General features: G+C 39.0%; 1 protein-coding gene across 2 annotated transcripts in view; it reads right to left on the reverse strand.

Moving 5' to 3' along the window:
• LOC124178048 (zwei Ig domain protein zig-8-like) overlaps positions 1-14,188 on the reverse strand; it is a 46,093-nt gene extending 31,905 nt beyond the window's left edge. For both annotated transcript variants that reach the window (XM_046561137.1, XM_046561136.1), the window contains exon 1: positions 12,918-14,188. In XM_046561137.1, coding sequence (XP_046417093.1) covers positions 12,918-13,029 — 112 coding nt within the window. In that variant the 5' untranslated portion in view covers positions 13,030-14,188. The remainder of the gene's footprint in view (positions 1-12,917) is intronic.
• Positions 14,189-15,120: the final 932 nt, after the last annotated feature.

Consider the following 15,120-nt stretch of genomic DNA (forward strand, 5'->3'; position numbering starts at 1 on the left):
ACGCCGATCCTCGTACTTCTTGATCGGAATTTAAACAACTTCTTTTCCTTATCACAGGTATAAAACACTTCTCAGCCCTGCCAGGCAACGAGCCAAGGACCAACACCAGCCGAGAACCGCGGCAGGTTTTCTTCGCTCCCGTGTCAATAGGAAACATCGAGTATTCTCCTCTCTCTTCCAGGCCGCGTTTCTTGTTCACCCCTGCACACCCCTTTTTCCTTTATTTGCTGCTTTCTTCTTTTTCATTTCTCTTCCCACGCTCCACTTCTCGCGTTATTTTCACCTAGCTCCAGGCAAGTTATACGTGAGAACTCGACAACTTCCCCGAGTTTCTGGCACGTCCTTTATCGCAAAACGTTTGCTCTGAAAAATCGTATTTTGATGAAATTAGCACTGGAGGGGATCGGCTATAGCGTTTTATTTTATATTGCCTTTCGCATGAACCCGAAAACGTTTGATCGAGAATCTAATGAAAAATTACACTTGGATTTTCATTTCCAAACTTCTGGTGGGGATACGTTTGAGTGAAGTATTTTAGTATCGCGTTAATTCGTCCAAAGACTTCAATCAACGGTGCGACGGAATCATCTACGGAACACTTACGTTTTATCTGTACGTTATTAAGCGGTCGTCAAATACTCCGAGATATTTTATGATCTGGAAAATCTATCGTGAGCTTAGATTTGCTGAACTTACATTGTTACGAGTCTCTCTGTCTATACTCTTCGCAATAAACCATGAATCTGATGATAAAGAAGAATAACTGCGCAAAAATCAAATCCATTTTATCAAATCAAGTCGGGCTTCTGGCCGTTTCATTGCTTCCGCGAATCGTGAAACACCAGGGACGTGAATCAATGAACCAGACATTCGTCATTCAGGCGTGTATCCCGGAAGAGTGTATCGAGATGTTCGAAGGGACGATGAAATTCGTGTTTGAGAAGTGGATGCGAATTCGATTGAAATCACTTCTTGAATCCCAATGAAATATAGATGAAACTCGAATTTAGATTTCAAATATTCGTTACAGAATTTTTTTTATACAATCGCGTGGAAGTAGATGGCTGAAAAATTGAATTTTCAATATATCGATGGTAATAAATTATTCGATTTGGTTGGGGTTTGTTTTCTCCAAAAATACGTATATCGGGCTGTATAAACATATTCTTGCAAAGCAAAATGGAGCAATGCGAAGCATCGTAGTTGAAAATAACGCGAAGCATTCGGCATAATTCTACTCGTATTTATTTACGTTTTCCTTGTGATTTCACAAGTGATTTGTACATTTTTTTACGAGAAATTCAATTTCAATCTCCATTTTCTTGAAAGAAAAAAAAAGTATCCATAACACTTTTCCCAAATTTAATCTGAATTGGTTCGTCCGTTTGCGGTTGTTGTTATTAATATCAATAATAATTGATTCTAACAGAATAAATACGTAACTAAAGCTCAAGCTACCTGATATTTTTGAATAAAAAAAATCCCAATCAATTTCAATAATTAGTTGTCAAGTTACAAGTTTCCAAAATTCCGTCTACTTGCATATTTATACCCTCTTAATTGATACTGCACTCCGTCGTAACTCGAAGCTTCGACGTTCTAACCAGCAATGCTTTATTCCTGTACTCTCAAAGGCGAAACCATAATGGCGCGGCGATACCCTCAACGACAAAGATAAACGAGACAACAAAAGCTCGGCTTGTTTAACGTTCGCGTAAGCTGCTTGTCGGCAAGTCCTAATAGAAGTAGACCTGCATGGTATACGAGAACAAAGTAATTGTCGGAAACCAATGAAATTAAGGGTTAGGTCAAAGGATGAGCGTGTGTAATTAACAAGTCGGCGTGGCTCTGTGTTGGTAGCCTGTAAAGCTGATGATGGTGGCGCCAAGAACTGTACGTTCAACTGATCTCGAAAAGTTGCAAATGAGGTTCGAGGTCGCTGATTTATCAGAGCGATAAATCTACTCCAGACCTTTGACGTTAAACCACGAGTTCTGTAGAAGAAAATTCAGTGATTCTGACAATTCTGAAAAGATCAGTGATTAAAAATATTCTAAATCTATTGTCGAATCCTTTTTTATCATAAGAGTTTGAGTATTTTTACATGATTTATTTTGCGGGGTAATTGATATGATTGTTCTAAAGCTTATCGTGACCTATTAAAATATCGAAGCATGGCGGTAACGAATGTTGGAAAATTAATTAGATTGTTCCGAATGATTAATACCACCGTGTGGCACCAATTATCACGTTTTGGTGCATACCAATAATTTTTTAGTAATTTGTCTTCGGTCTTGTTTTTTGACATAACGCATACTTCCGAACTTTAGATAACTATCGATGTTGCGATTACGGTACGATTGAAACGGCTGAGTGATTCAACTCTCCGAGAAACGTTCCTCGTTAAGGGAATCTTGAATAAAAATGCAGGGAGTCGACTTTTCCAGAGGTTTGCAAAACTTTGCAAAATCGTCATGAAAATAACGCTGCCCTTTGCACAGGGTCGATTCAGGTACATAAGTTGGAATATGGAATAAAGCTTCGTACACAAATCTCTCCGGGTTTTCAAAACTTTGGAATTGATTCGGTGAGTAACTACCGCGAGACCAGAGATGAAACTTTTCCGAGTCTAGGGAGATCGGATAAAGAAAGTTACCGAGAATATCGCGGGGATGGAGGATAAATATTTTTAGAAATTGGAAAAAATAAAAAAAAAAAAAAATCAAATGACGCGACGCGCTTTTGTTCTACGCCGATTGCTCTCCATTCGTATATCTGTATTCCTCCGGCGGTATTGCCAGTTTCCACCCTCGAAAGGCTTGCCTGGTTCCTTTCCGCGTCTTCGGCTCATGGACAAAAGTCGTCGTCCCGCTTTGTAAGCGAAAGAAACGTGACGCAATCAGCGCCCACGATCTCCGGAAAAACCGAGCCGACCCTTGGACCGGGTTATTTTTTATTTTTCACAAGTTGGAACTTGGGCTTTTCGCTTTCTCTCCCCTCGCTATCGCAGCTTCCTTCTGCACCCCTCATTTGTCATCGAAGGGGGTCACGATCTGACCGCGTGCTCCCAGCTTAGACCGGCTTATCCTGTTATAAATTTCAGATTCTCTCCCTGCAACGTCCGCCGCCCCCGCAGCTCGTAACGAAAAATGCTACCTCTTTCCATCGAGCGATGATTTACCCCAACGGCGTAAATTTCTCTTTGATAAATTCTGACGTCCGGAGGCCCGCCGCGGATTTCACAATATTGCCTGCTTGATGCATGGTCCGGGTTTCTGCTGTGCCGGATCGCTGAATTATCCGACTTCATTTCGCTTCGCGAATGTGGGGAACGACGCTCTCGGATGATGAAAAGTTTAGCACTTCGCGTGTATTTCATCCGACCGTGACGCCAGATCCTCGTTCTCTCGAGTTTGAATCACGAGCCTCGAGATTCATCGATTCGGTTTGCGGTTGGCCGTCAACTGTCGGAAGAATCGGCTCGAAACGAGCCGGCCAAACTGAAAAGCCGACCTTTCCTGCGATAGGCAGAACCCGCATTTCTTACCGTCCTCAAAAGCTAATAGTCTAGTTCATTACGTATTCGAACAGGGGTGAAAGGGGCAAATTCTCATGCGAGGAAGATTTCGATGTGGTAATAGATTGCGAGAAAGAAACGCATGCACGTCGTGGATTTAGAATGAAAAGTAACTCAATGAGAGACGATGAATTGTAATAAATCAAAAACGAAAGATCGTGTACCGTATTCCATAAGGAAAGTTGACGATAAATTCTGAGAACTAAGATTTTTTCATTGAATTTCAGTTGTCATAATTTTAAAACCATAACTAAAGAGATACTATAAAAAAAAACACATTGTGTCGTATTTCCAACGAATGGTTGATTTTTTCCTCAAATTTCATTTTTCAATGGATCTTATCGTTTCTTTGAAATTCAGGATATAAGTAACCGGAGGTGTTAGAGGTTTCAAAAAGTTTCGTGATAGTCTATACCGGACATTTCATGCATCGTTAAAATTTCGTCTAAATAGATTAAACCAAAACTGAAAATTATACGTGGATCATCCCGACTCAATATGCTTGAATTTTTCGCCCAACTTTCATCCAAATCGATGAAATCGGAATTCAGGACACAGCATTTCTCGCGTAAACACCACCACGTCAATTCACGATTGCGAACGCTGAGAAACGATTGTGCGAGTGATAAAAAGTGTTTCCAATTCGAGGATACTCGTATTTTTATTTATTTATTTATTTTTTTTTTGTCAAAGCAACTTCTTTCGCGACGACAAATAAAACAGACACTCGGCTTTATGAGCGTACCTGCCTAAAAAAGCGCATATATTATATATATTGTACTTTCATTTTCAAGCCGTCGTCGTCTCTTCGCGAATGACTGATCGCTCCAAGGCTCGTCGCACGTTCGTATCGCATTCCTTTGACAATTTACCAGAGGTAATTGTTATATCGTAGCATGGAGTAGGTATTAAATTCCCAAGGAACATCGAGTAAGGTACCCGTGCAAATTATATATCGTCCTTTTCAAACTCACCTTAACTTTATTTACAACTTGTTGACGCTTAACGAATATCTGCTACTTCCGCCAAGTTCAACCCCTCGGGTTGAATAATTCGAAAGTGAAATGTGAGTCAAGTTGCGTATTGATAAAGAGGTGGAAACACCTTAACCACTCAGCAATTCAAATGCTCGTTACGTATTTCGATTTGCCGACTTATCCTAGAACCCGTCAATTTTAAGGTACGCAATTCAATTGTAGTTTACAATCTTCGATCGCACGATCGGAATATTCTGATTAAAAAAGCTGAAAAACATGAACTTTTAGTTAAAATTTAATCTGAAATACTATTTTCAGTTTGATAAAGATGCATACGGTTGTTGCTTCTCAAGTTTTCACCCGGCTGATTTTATTCCACGTTTCGATACGGCGAAAGAAAGAAAGTGCAGTTTAAAATTTATAAGCTCGGTAATTTTAATCGCTAAAAAGAATCATTATTGCTCCGACGCCATAATTATCGGCTTCGCTGTGGGATGCACGGAGTAATCAAGTGCTTTAGTCAGCTATAATACAGCAGACTGAGTCAAGCTGTGAAGTTTATTGGTTCACAAAACGTTATCAATTTTCTTTCAACCAGACGCTGTGAATTTTCGCTACGAGCTTCAAGCTACCGAGAATAATACCCACATTATAATACTCCCACGATCCTTAAGGTGGAAATCTGAAAGCGACGCTTGATTATTAAAGCATTTTCAAGACTCGGAGTATTTTGTTTTGAATAGAAATAAACGATTGATAATTTCCCAAAGGCGTGATGCTGGAAAATCACGATCGAATTGGTATTTTTCGGCACGAAGTATTGACAAGTAATTAAACTATGGTTCACGAAATTGACAGACAATAAAAGGAAATTTCGTCGAAACGAGAAGGTCAGCAATTCATATTAATTCGAATCAAACATACTACAGAATTTTTAAATTCAATGAATCGTAGAAAAATGTGGCTTTTGGTCAAAAATGAAGATGAGTTATGTTGCCGTAATCAGAAAATTTACTGTCTCTCACCATACTTTTCGATTATAGTCTCGCGTGTTATATTTTGTCGCCATTGTTCCGATACAGGCGCTGATATTAAGCGAAAGATATTTAATAGAATCGGCTGCTTCGTTTTGAAGTAGAAGAATTCCCACGGAAATTAATCAGGCTGACTGAAGTCGAGCAAAGTGAATTCGTATAGTCAGCCAGAATTCGACTTGTTAAAATTTAATCGTCAGGAACGAAACCTGAGGTGACATTTTTACGATTCGTTTTCCGTGCCGAATTCAAATTTGGTTGTAAAAAGTTTCCGGCACGTCCAGTTGCAATTTTTTTTTTTTTTTTTACTATTTTTTTTTTTTTTATTCATACAAATTAAGGCATGAAGTTACCAAGAAACGCGGCCTTACCATTTTATGTCAGACTATAACTCGGAAACAGGATGCGCTGAAGAGATTAGCAAAAGCTTTAAATGTAACTCAGTTCATATCTATTTTAATATCAGTACTAGCTGCGTAATGAATTGAGAGAAAAATTAGGTGGTTAAAAGGGGAAATAAAACTTTTCGCGTTTCTGTAAGCTGTGTTTTATAAATTACATGCCACAGGCATGCAAATTGAGCGAATGAACACTGTATAAATCATTTGACGTGTGGTCAAGGAGTGTTATCAAGTATTTATGAAGCCTGATTTTACCCAATGATAACAACTGTACTAAATCCTATTCCTGACAATTAATCTTCAATTATATTTAAGCCATTCTTAATATTCTATTATCTTGACTCAATCTTCAATGTTCAACGTTGATCCCCCAATCATGTTGAACAACTGGGACAGCGTTTGAAGCATTTAATGTATCTATGACACGACAACCACAGCATATATTAATTTGTAGAGGTTAAAGTGACTCGAAAATAAACTACCGTTGAAATGTTCCAACCTGTATTTATCGCTCGATGTTACTAATCTTTCATATTCTACATGCTTGCTAACACGAATTCTTTATACATTTAGTACCTACGCTGAAAAATACGTAATAAAAAAAAAAAAAAAAACCCAAAAGACATTTTCAACTCTGAACATTGTCTGCAGTTTTTAACATTTCCGGTTTGAAGTCACGCGTGTGAAAAGTTACAAGTCCGTTTTTCAATACTGTGATGATTTGATACGATGATGAAAAAAATTATATTACTAAAAACATTTTATGGTTAGATTAAAATTTGTTATCAAGAAATATATAAAAATTATCGGTAATTGTGATTACGTAATAATCATTCACTTTTCGTTTTTAAGCAAAGATTCAAATTTGCAGAAGTCTTGTAACCAAGGTTCGGAAATATTTTTAAACTTCGATATATGCTGCGGTCGTTTGTTTTTTGGTTGCCTTTTTCTTGGTGCATATCTAAATATTTTATCTTCGAAAGTTTCGGAGAGTGTTGAAACAAATGGCGTCGTTAGTAAATACAAAATCTTTGTAACAGTGCAGGTTGCAGAAAATATTGAATTTCAAACTTTTCGTGGTGTAAGAATCCAATGTTCATTTGGTGCGAGGTTATCCTATGATTTTACCGTGAAATTATTTTAGATGTCGAATTCAGGCTCTGGTGTCAATCAGAGTCACCGTCAGGTTGAAAATCACAACCGACAATCGATTGAAATGAGAAACTTTTTCAGGACGAAGTATACAATTATTTATGGTTATTTTACACTCAAGGAATTCCTTATTCAATAAAAAAAAAAAAAAAAACAATTCGTAGCCGCATTTTGAAGAAAAGTTTCTCATGGCAACACAATATTTTGTTGCAAAAGTAGCAAAATTAATTAAAAATCTCTTTTCTTAGACATTACCAAAACATTATGTTTTCTGTGTACTATAATATCAACTAAACTTTTTGGTTGTGTGAAAATAATGTTTGGTCGGATGTATATTAGCCCTGAAATTTCTTTTCCAGGGTGAAATTTTGATAGTTAATACCAGATTTTGTTCCGAATGTAATTCTGGTCGATGGAAGTACATTCTTAAGAGGGTTAAACTTGCAGTTTCTCGCAAGCTTTATTCGCGATTAAAATTTGTGAACGTTAAAAATACTAAATTAAGCCTTTCCTCCATACAAAAATAAAATATTCACTATAACACAGCCATTGTTGCGATATTTTGACTTTGAATCAGAAGCACTTTGGGAGCCTGCCATTTTTTACCGATTCAAAGATCTGTTTTCAGCGACACTCGGATCACGTTTTCTTACGCCGTATATTCGCGTGCGCTAACTTTTGGCATGAAGTGACACGAAGGGTATCATATTGCCTGGCTGAAACTCACTCATCATCCAGCTTTACGATGGATTTCGAAGTTCAAATACTGCTTCGTAATGCTTTTAATGGGTTACACGAGTTTGGAATATCAACAAAAAAAAAAACTATATCCTCTAATTTTTTTTTAAGTATAACAAAAATACTCTCTTACCTCAACTTTAAGTAGGTACATAAAAGAACACCGTTTGATTTCAGATTTTTTGCTTTCAGATAAAGCTGTCACGAGTTATCCTGGCCACCCCGAGGATGCTTGTTTCTCCAAAAACCAGTTCTTAACATCAGAATTTTCAAAATTTTTGAATCAAAATTTTATAAAACATCGTTATTTTGTATGATTATAGTTTCGATGTAAGAATTTTTTTATTATATTGAAATGAAAATGATGGAAAACATCTTTTTTCTTCCTTTCCAAACCCACGCAACCCCTTAACCGTAGAACTTATTTATTTCTTGAAATCGTATGCGTGTTATCCGTACTTCGAGTCTTTTAAATTCTCTTTAAAAACTAAAAATTGAACGAAGTTATTTTTCATGTATAATACGGTAAAAAAACGAGGAATCCGTGTGCGAAAGCATCGCGGTTAGCTTTATAAGGCAACTGATTTCGAGGCGGGAAGAAAAGCTCCGTGAAATATATTTCCAGCCCGGTTATATCCGCGTGTAAGAAATCGTATAATTTGCGAATTGGAAAAAACTAGGAACCACATCGCTGAGCGAGCGTGAGACCTTGAGCAGCTTCTCAATTATTTTTCCCGGCTTATATACTGAAACTTGAAGATTGCTTCCGGGGCCATTAGACCCCACTTTTATCCCGGCTTGTGGAAAAACACGTCTTACGCTTTTTCCGGGTCGCTGTTTTTTGCCGACTATCGCTATATTCACGAGGTACGACCATATTTATGTACCGATATATATCTACAGGTCTGATACCCCGCTGTGCCGCAGTATCGTAAATAATATTGAAAATAATGCCGCAGGTGCTCGTTGGTTCATAAAATCTACTTGTTGAGTACCTCTTGCCCTTAACTCTGATCGTATAATATTTCCAATGTGTTGAAAAAAAAGTGTGCCAAAAATTACATACGTGACTTCACTCGGTAGGGTAGAACACACAAAATTAAGTAGTCCTTAAAATTTTCCATGAGCAGGGAAAATCACTTTAATATATTCGGAGGTCGTTCCTTTTCTTGGCCTTGGACGTAAAGACTCATATAAAAGCGGTAAAGTTTCGCCATCCAAATAACGTCACCAAAGTCATAAGTCATTTAAAAGGTGGTGAACAGCGTTGGGAATTATTCATGAATTTTTCGATCTAATAGAAAAAATGTACAAGCTGAAAAAGGTCACAGGAAGAATTTTGATGCAAGTACGAGTGAGTTTTTATGACATCAAACCAGTAAATTCTGGTACGTTTTAGACAAACAAGTTGGACTCATTGAACAGAGGAAAAAAGCTTCGTCACTAAATTTTTTATTCAACTTTTGTTGGTCCTCCGTTTACATGTTTGATCTTAGGAAGAAAAAGCAGAAAATATGTATCGAAGGACCCGTAATTACAGTTACTTTTATCAAAAGCAAACAAAACATATTCCGAGTACAATCGATATTACTGAATAATATTGAACTGCAGTTTCTCAAACAAATAAAGCTCGATTCACTTGATAATTTTCTTGTCGAGAATGGTAGAATTTTGAAAAAATTATCGCATGTGACAGTTTATGCTACTTGATTGGAATAAACCTTTTCACTATTTCTTTGAACTCGAGGCTACTTTCAAAAGCCAAAATGACTTTTATTTTGTTTCCAAAGACCGCATTTACAATCAAAAAAAATCAGTGTGTTTTCACAGAAATCCGCAAGAACGCGGGTAGCCGAGAACGAGCACAGAATGGAACCGGGTGATTAACAGTGATAAATTACCAAACTGTCTCGCACTGACGTACCAACATTGGAAGAGCCTCTCCATTCCCCAGTTTTCTCGGCAAGACGGATGAGAATCGCGACAAAATGCGAACGGCTCGTTGGCAAAGTCGGTTTGTGTCATGAACGGGTGAATTGGTTTCAACATCTCAAGAAAGCTTAGCGTGCTTCACGTCGGCGACGATTTAGCGAGTAAACTACGCTCAACTCAACACATTGATCTGCGCTCTCCGAATCAACTTTTGCGCGTTCATTCGATTCGCAAAAACCGCACATGAATTTTTCTGACCGGGTATAACGAAACAGTATAAATTTCGATTCTGTAAATTTAAATTTTTGTCTTCATTTTCATCAGATGTGATTTTATCAGATCCTGTTTATTTGAATTCGATGATTTTGTAATCCAATGTAACGAGTAATTCGGTGCTTTGAAATTTCAAATGGGATTGAAAACGTGGAGGAATTTGTTTGGAATAAAAAATAAGTCTAACCCTGTTTCAAGCATACGGTGTCTCGCTCAAATAGAAGGAAAACAGGTGAGCTTGCGGCGTCAGACGTGAGTGAAACTTCAGGCAGAAATTCTCTTGTATTGAACGAGGACTCCCTCCGGTGCCTTTGGCCTACTAGAATCTCTGGTGAGTTCCCCACGCTCTTGACGTTTTCCCCGACCAACCCGTTCTCGCATTGTAAGAATTGTCATAATTTAGGTTAAAATATTTCCGAAAAGACTGTGACAAAGAATGAAAATCATCCCAATCAGCTAACGAGAGCCTTTTGTAAACTTCATTTTTTCCCTCCAATTTTGGCTGGTTCGACGAAAAAGTGATCCAAATTATATGAGTCACCTACGATTTTCCTTTGTTCTCACGTATAAAGTACTTCCTTTGAAGTTCCTCGTTCGTTCTATCGATCTGAAATTATCCTGATAAAAGAGACGAGGCGAGAATTGCTTGTGGTGATTTCTGAACTTCACGATAAATTGATAAAAGCGTTTATTTATACTCTCTTTAAAAATGATTCATCGTTTTATTTTGTACCTAATCCCGTTACATTTTATACTCCAAGAAGTACTCCCTGGATTTTTAATTTCTAAATCGTGAAAGGAAGTATGTCAAATCGAAAATATGAGATGAAGCTGAAGCTAACAACCAAACGTATCAAAGTTTTCGGGAATATGAAAATGCAGTTCAGTTTTATTCTCATAATTCTATGAAAATGTTGGGGCTTCAACGTATTTAAAAAAATTTAGATATCCGGACTCCACTATCTTATTCGAATGAACATCAGAACGTTCGGCTGATGATTCTGGCGGCTAGTTTCAGCCTCGTAAACACAAGTCGACAGTTAATCGTGACAGAATCGACAACTTTACTCTTAACAAACTATATCTTGTTCCATTTCAAAATTGAAACTGATAGTCCTTTGTTCACATGCTCCAAATGTGCCAATAAAATTTTCAATTTAGGCAAACCAGACATTTTTTGCGAACCTTTAAAAACACTTTGGCTCTTGAAACCAAGTTATTGCTGTGCCAATGGGATTATTTTTTGTGTTCAGCAGATTATCGCTATTCTGAATGACCAAGAAGACCGTGAGTCGAAGAGTGGTCCAAAAGAGGCCAATAAGATATCGAAGGTCGGAAACTAATTGACTTTAAAACGGCTTCGATGAGCCAACAAATGCTTTTTCTGATCCAAAAATTAGTACCCGCGGAAGTTCGTGAAGATCTTTTATTATTTTCATACCGCTGAGAGGAAAACAAAAGGCAAAGCGTTAAGCGGAAGGCGAGGCCTGCAGCAATTTTTCATATAGTTATAGAAACTTCGAAGAATCTTTACGTTTCTCTGTCTGCGATTAGCAAGGTACAAAAAAAAAACGTAACATCTATATGCCATCAAATCCTCGCCTCGAGGCGAAAGGAGAAGGGCGAAAGCTCGACGTGTGAAATTGGACTTTTCCTTTTCGTAACTATGCCTCAGGGGCTGAACCGAACGGTCGGGAATAATTATTGTCAATGGTAGCTGACGGAGAAGTTGGGGGGATAGGGGGGGTCGTTTCTAAACTGAGAAGCCCAGCTCAACTGCGTGAAATTATTTACAATTACGTACGGTTTCCACGGACACTTAAACTTGGTACTAAAGAATTTCAAGGGTCGTTGTGTTTTCCTCTGACAGCGGTTCGTACTACCGGGAGAATTATACGACTCGTTTCTCAGCGACCAGACGGTTCGAGACCAGAAGCACAGGCTTCGCATTTAGGCAGGAAGAGACCGTTGAGTGTTGATTTTTTCGCCTCCCTAGGAACCTTCATGCTAATTTTCAAACTACCCGAGCCGCTGCGGAACAGTGTGAAAACGAGACTAAACCTTCGGGGAAATTTATGCGAAGTGCCTTCTTTGATGTTGGAGTGAAATAGAGACGCTGGATATCGACGACTTGATATTCCACCTTTGCTCACCCGTTTTTATTGTTCTAAGACGTTCTACGACGCTGTTGAATCTCGTGAAACGGCAGACAGTGACAGAAGCAACTTGTATTCGTCGAATGATCCCAAGTCATGAGCTTTGGAACGATCATTTCAATTGTTGGCCAAATTTTCAGCCGTAGAAACGACTGCTTACAAAGAAGTTCAAGCTGCGTTTTTATTTGAAAACAGAAACATGTTGTTGCTTGGAATCCCCAATGAAAAAAAAAAAAAAAAAAAAAAAAAAACTTCGGCCAACCAGACAAAGGTCAGATAAAGCACAGTCATTACCGAACGTCGAATTATTCACGAAAAATGTTTCAGATATATCTGATACCATGTTGTTAGCCGAAACTTGTTCGATATTTACACTGCAGAATGTTTAGGAATTACAGTCATTGCGATGGTGACCGTTCAGCTCGGGTACATCATGACGTGTAACTATTCCTACGATATGTGGGTGAAAAAAGATTGGAAACATGAGAATCACTGTATCGTAAAGGTCGCTCAGATAGAGGCAACTCGATCCAGTGTTCTCAGATATTTGATTTTCAGAGTCACCCTAAGGTATTGACTTTATCTCCAGCTAGAAACATTTGAGAGAAAAACATGCGTAAAAAGTGGCAGGTCACGTCTGAGATGAATTGATTATTGTAAATACAAGGATGACTCACCGCAGAAAACGACGAAGAAAAATAGGATCGAAGTCATCTTGAAGGGTAGAATCACTCGAAGGTTGATACATTGGTGATATCGTTTGCCGAATACCGATCGTTTGTAATACATACTCACTTCACTATTGAGCGTGAAAAACACAGCCCACGATTATGAAACGGTAGAACAAAAACAACAGTAGTCCAAAATTTTCATCGCAGTCGACATGCTTTCAGGTTCGACTCGAACACGTCAATTTATGCTGTCGTTTCTTTCCAGGAAATCCGGACGTTAATACGGGCGAATGTCCTTGCAAATGTGACAGAGGCAATGGGTGGTAAAACGCCTTGAAAAACTTTGCTTTCAAAAGAAGAAGCAGAAAAAAATATTCTCCGCGAACCCCGGGGACGGATTGAAAAGTTTTAGGGTTCGAATTAACCTTTTTATACCCCGATTCACGCTTTTTCTTTCTAGTTACGTTCGGGCATGTCAGTTTGAATCCATTGGCACACCATCGTTTCGCCCTTTTCCAGTTGGACTTTTCATCGCACCTGAATCACTAATGCATTTTGAACTGCACCCACTATAGTACCTCGCAGGGCAATCAGCCGCATTCATTCGGTAACCGTTGAGGCTATTTAACGTGACGTTTCAACAGGATTTATCGTAAAACTGTCACAATCACCCCCTGAAGAGGGTAGCGATCACTGTCGCGGAGTGTGAGATCATGACTTTACTACGTGCATTGGGCAACACTTGATGATCATTCAACCGAAGCATGCTGTTCAAGAGACTTGTAACTATCAACCAGTTGGCAAGACGTATGTAGTTACAGTTATGGTTACATTGACAACCCCATTTTCGTTCACGAGGACTCGACGCGTTGGTCGACCGTTCGACGTCAACGTTCGTTAGAGCCGATTAAAATTAGTACAAGTTAAAAAACAGGCATAAGCAACATCGATGGATTTGATTCGACACTCTTTACACAAAAACACTTCATCAAAGCCTGTCGGATCACAACACAATCACCCGGAACAATTCTCCGACGTTTGAATGTCCGATAAACTATGGATCTAATCAATTCTCGAGTTGCAAGTTGCGAGTGAACGATCGCTTTCACGTCAGGACGGAAATCCGCGTGACTGTAATGACGGTCCTGATGGAATTCTGGAGGGTATTTTATTCGAGTACCGTTTCCAACGACCGGCACAAATGACACGCGAGATATCTGCACGGCGAACAAGCCGAGGAGGAGCACGCGACGAAGCTCAGTGTTCTCGTGGCAAGAACCCCCATCTGACTGCGCGAGCGCCTCGCGAAATCCACACCCCCGACGACCGCCGCCGCCTCATGCACCCTCACACCGACTCACACCGATCTCGATGAACGTGGCCGGGAATCGTCGCCCAAGGGAATCGGCCCGGTGCAGTGCCGTTCTGGACAGCGGTCCACAATTCAACTACTGTCTCGGTGCAACGTCGTGCCAGAATATCCACAAATTCGATTTTAACCATACTCGTTGAAATTGTCCAGCTGCGCGACACCCTCGAAGAATCGCAAATTGGTCGAATGGGATACGAGCAGGAGCTTTGGCGCTCTTTTTTTTTCTTTTTGCGCTTTCGAATTCAACTGCGGCGACGAATCAATCGTGACGTTTAATGTTTGATAAGACACCTGTTCACTACTAAACAGCTTTGCGGTGAGATTTTGGTTTCGATCATTTGCTTAAGGGGCTGTCCGTAAAGTACGTGGCTATATTTTTCAAATTTTGTACCCCTTCTCCCAAAATAAATTTTTTTTATACATTCAATGATTGATAAACGAGTGGTTTTTTGAGAATTTTTATCATTCTGCGACATCTCAACGAACAAATAATGAGACTGCCCACGCTAGAAAATCTTTGTTACCAAAATAAGATTATTCTCAGCTTTTTCGAGATAAACGAGCTGAGTTTCTGGTTCATCTATTACGAAGGCACGTCGTTGAAACCCGTGATCGCGGAAGAGACGATATCGCACGCGGAAGAATGAATTAATATGCATCAATTATAAAACCACATATCGCAGACTATGATCCCCCCACCCACGTAGCTACGTCGTTTATGGATAGCTCTTAAAGAGGCGAAGTCATCGTTTTTTTTCCATGAATGGTATCTTTTTGTAGTTACGTAAATACATTTCGATACTCATATTCTGATTTCTGTCCATATCGCTTCAGAAT

Source organism: Neodiprion fabricii, chromosome 3, assembly GCF_021155785.1.
Source record: "Neodiprion fabricii isolate iyNeoFabr1 chromosome 3, iyNeoFabr1.1, whole genome shotgun sequence".
In the NCBI taxonomy this organism is placed as follows: Eukaryota; Metazoa; Arthropoda; class Insecta; order Hymenoptera; family Diprionidae; genus Neodiprion; species Neodiprion fabricii.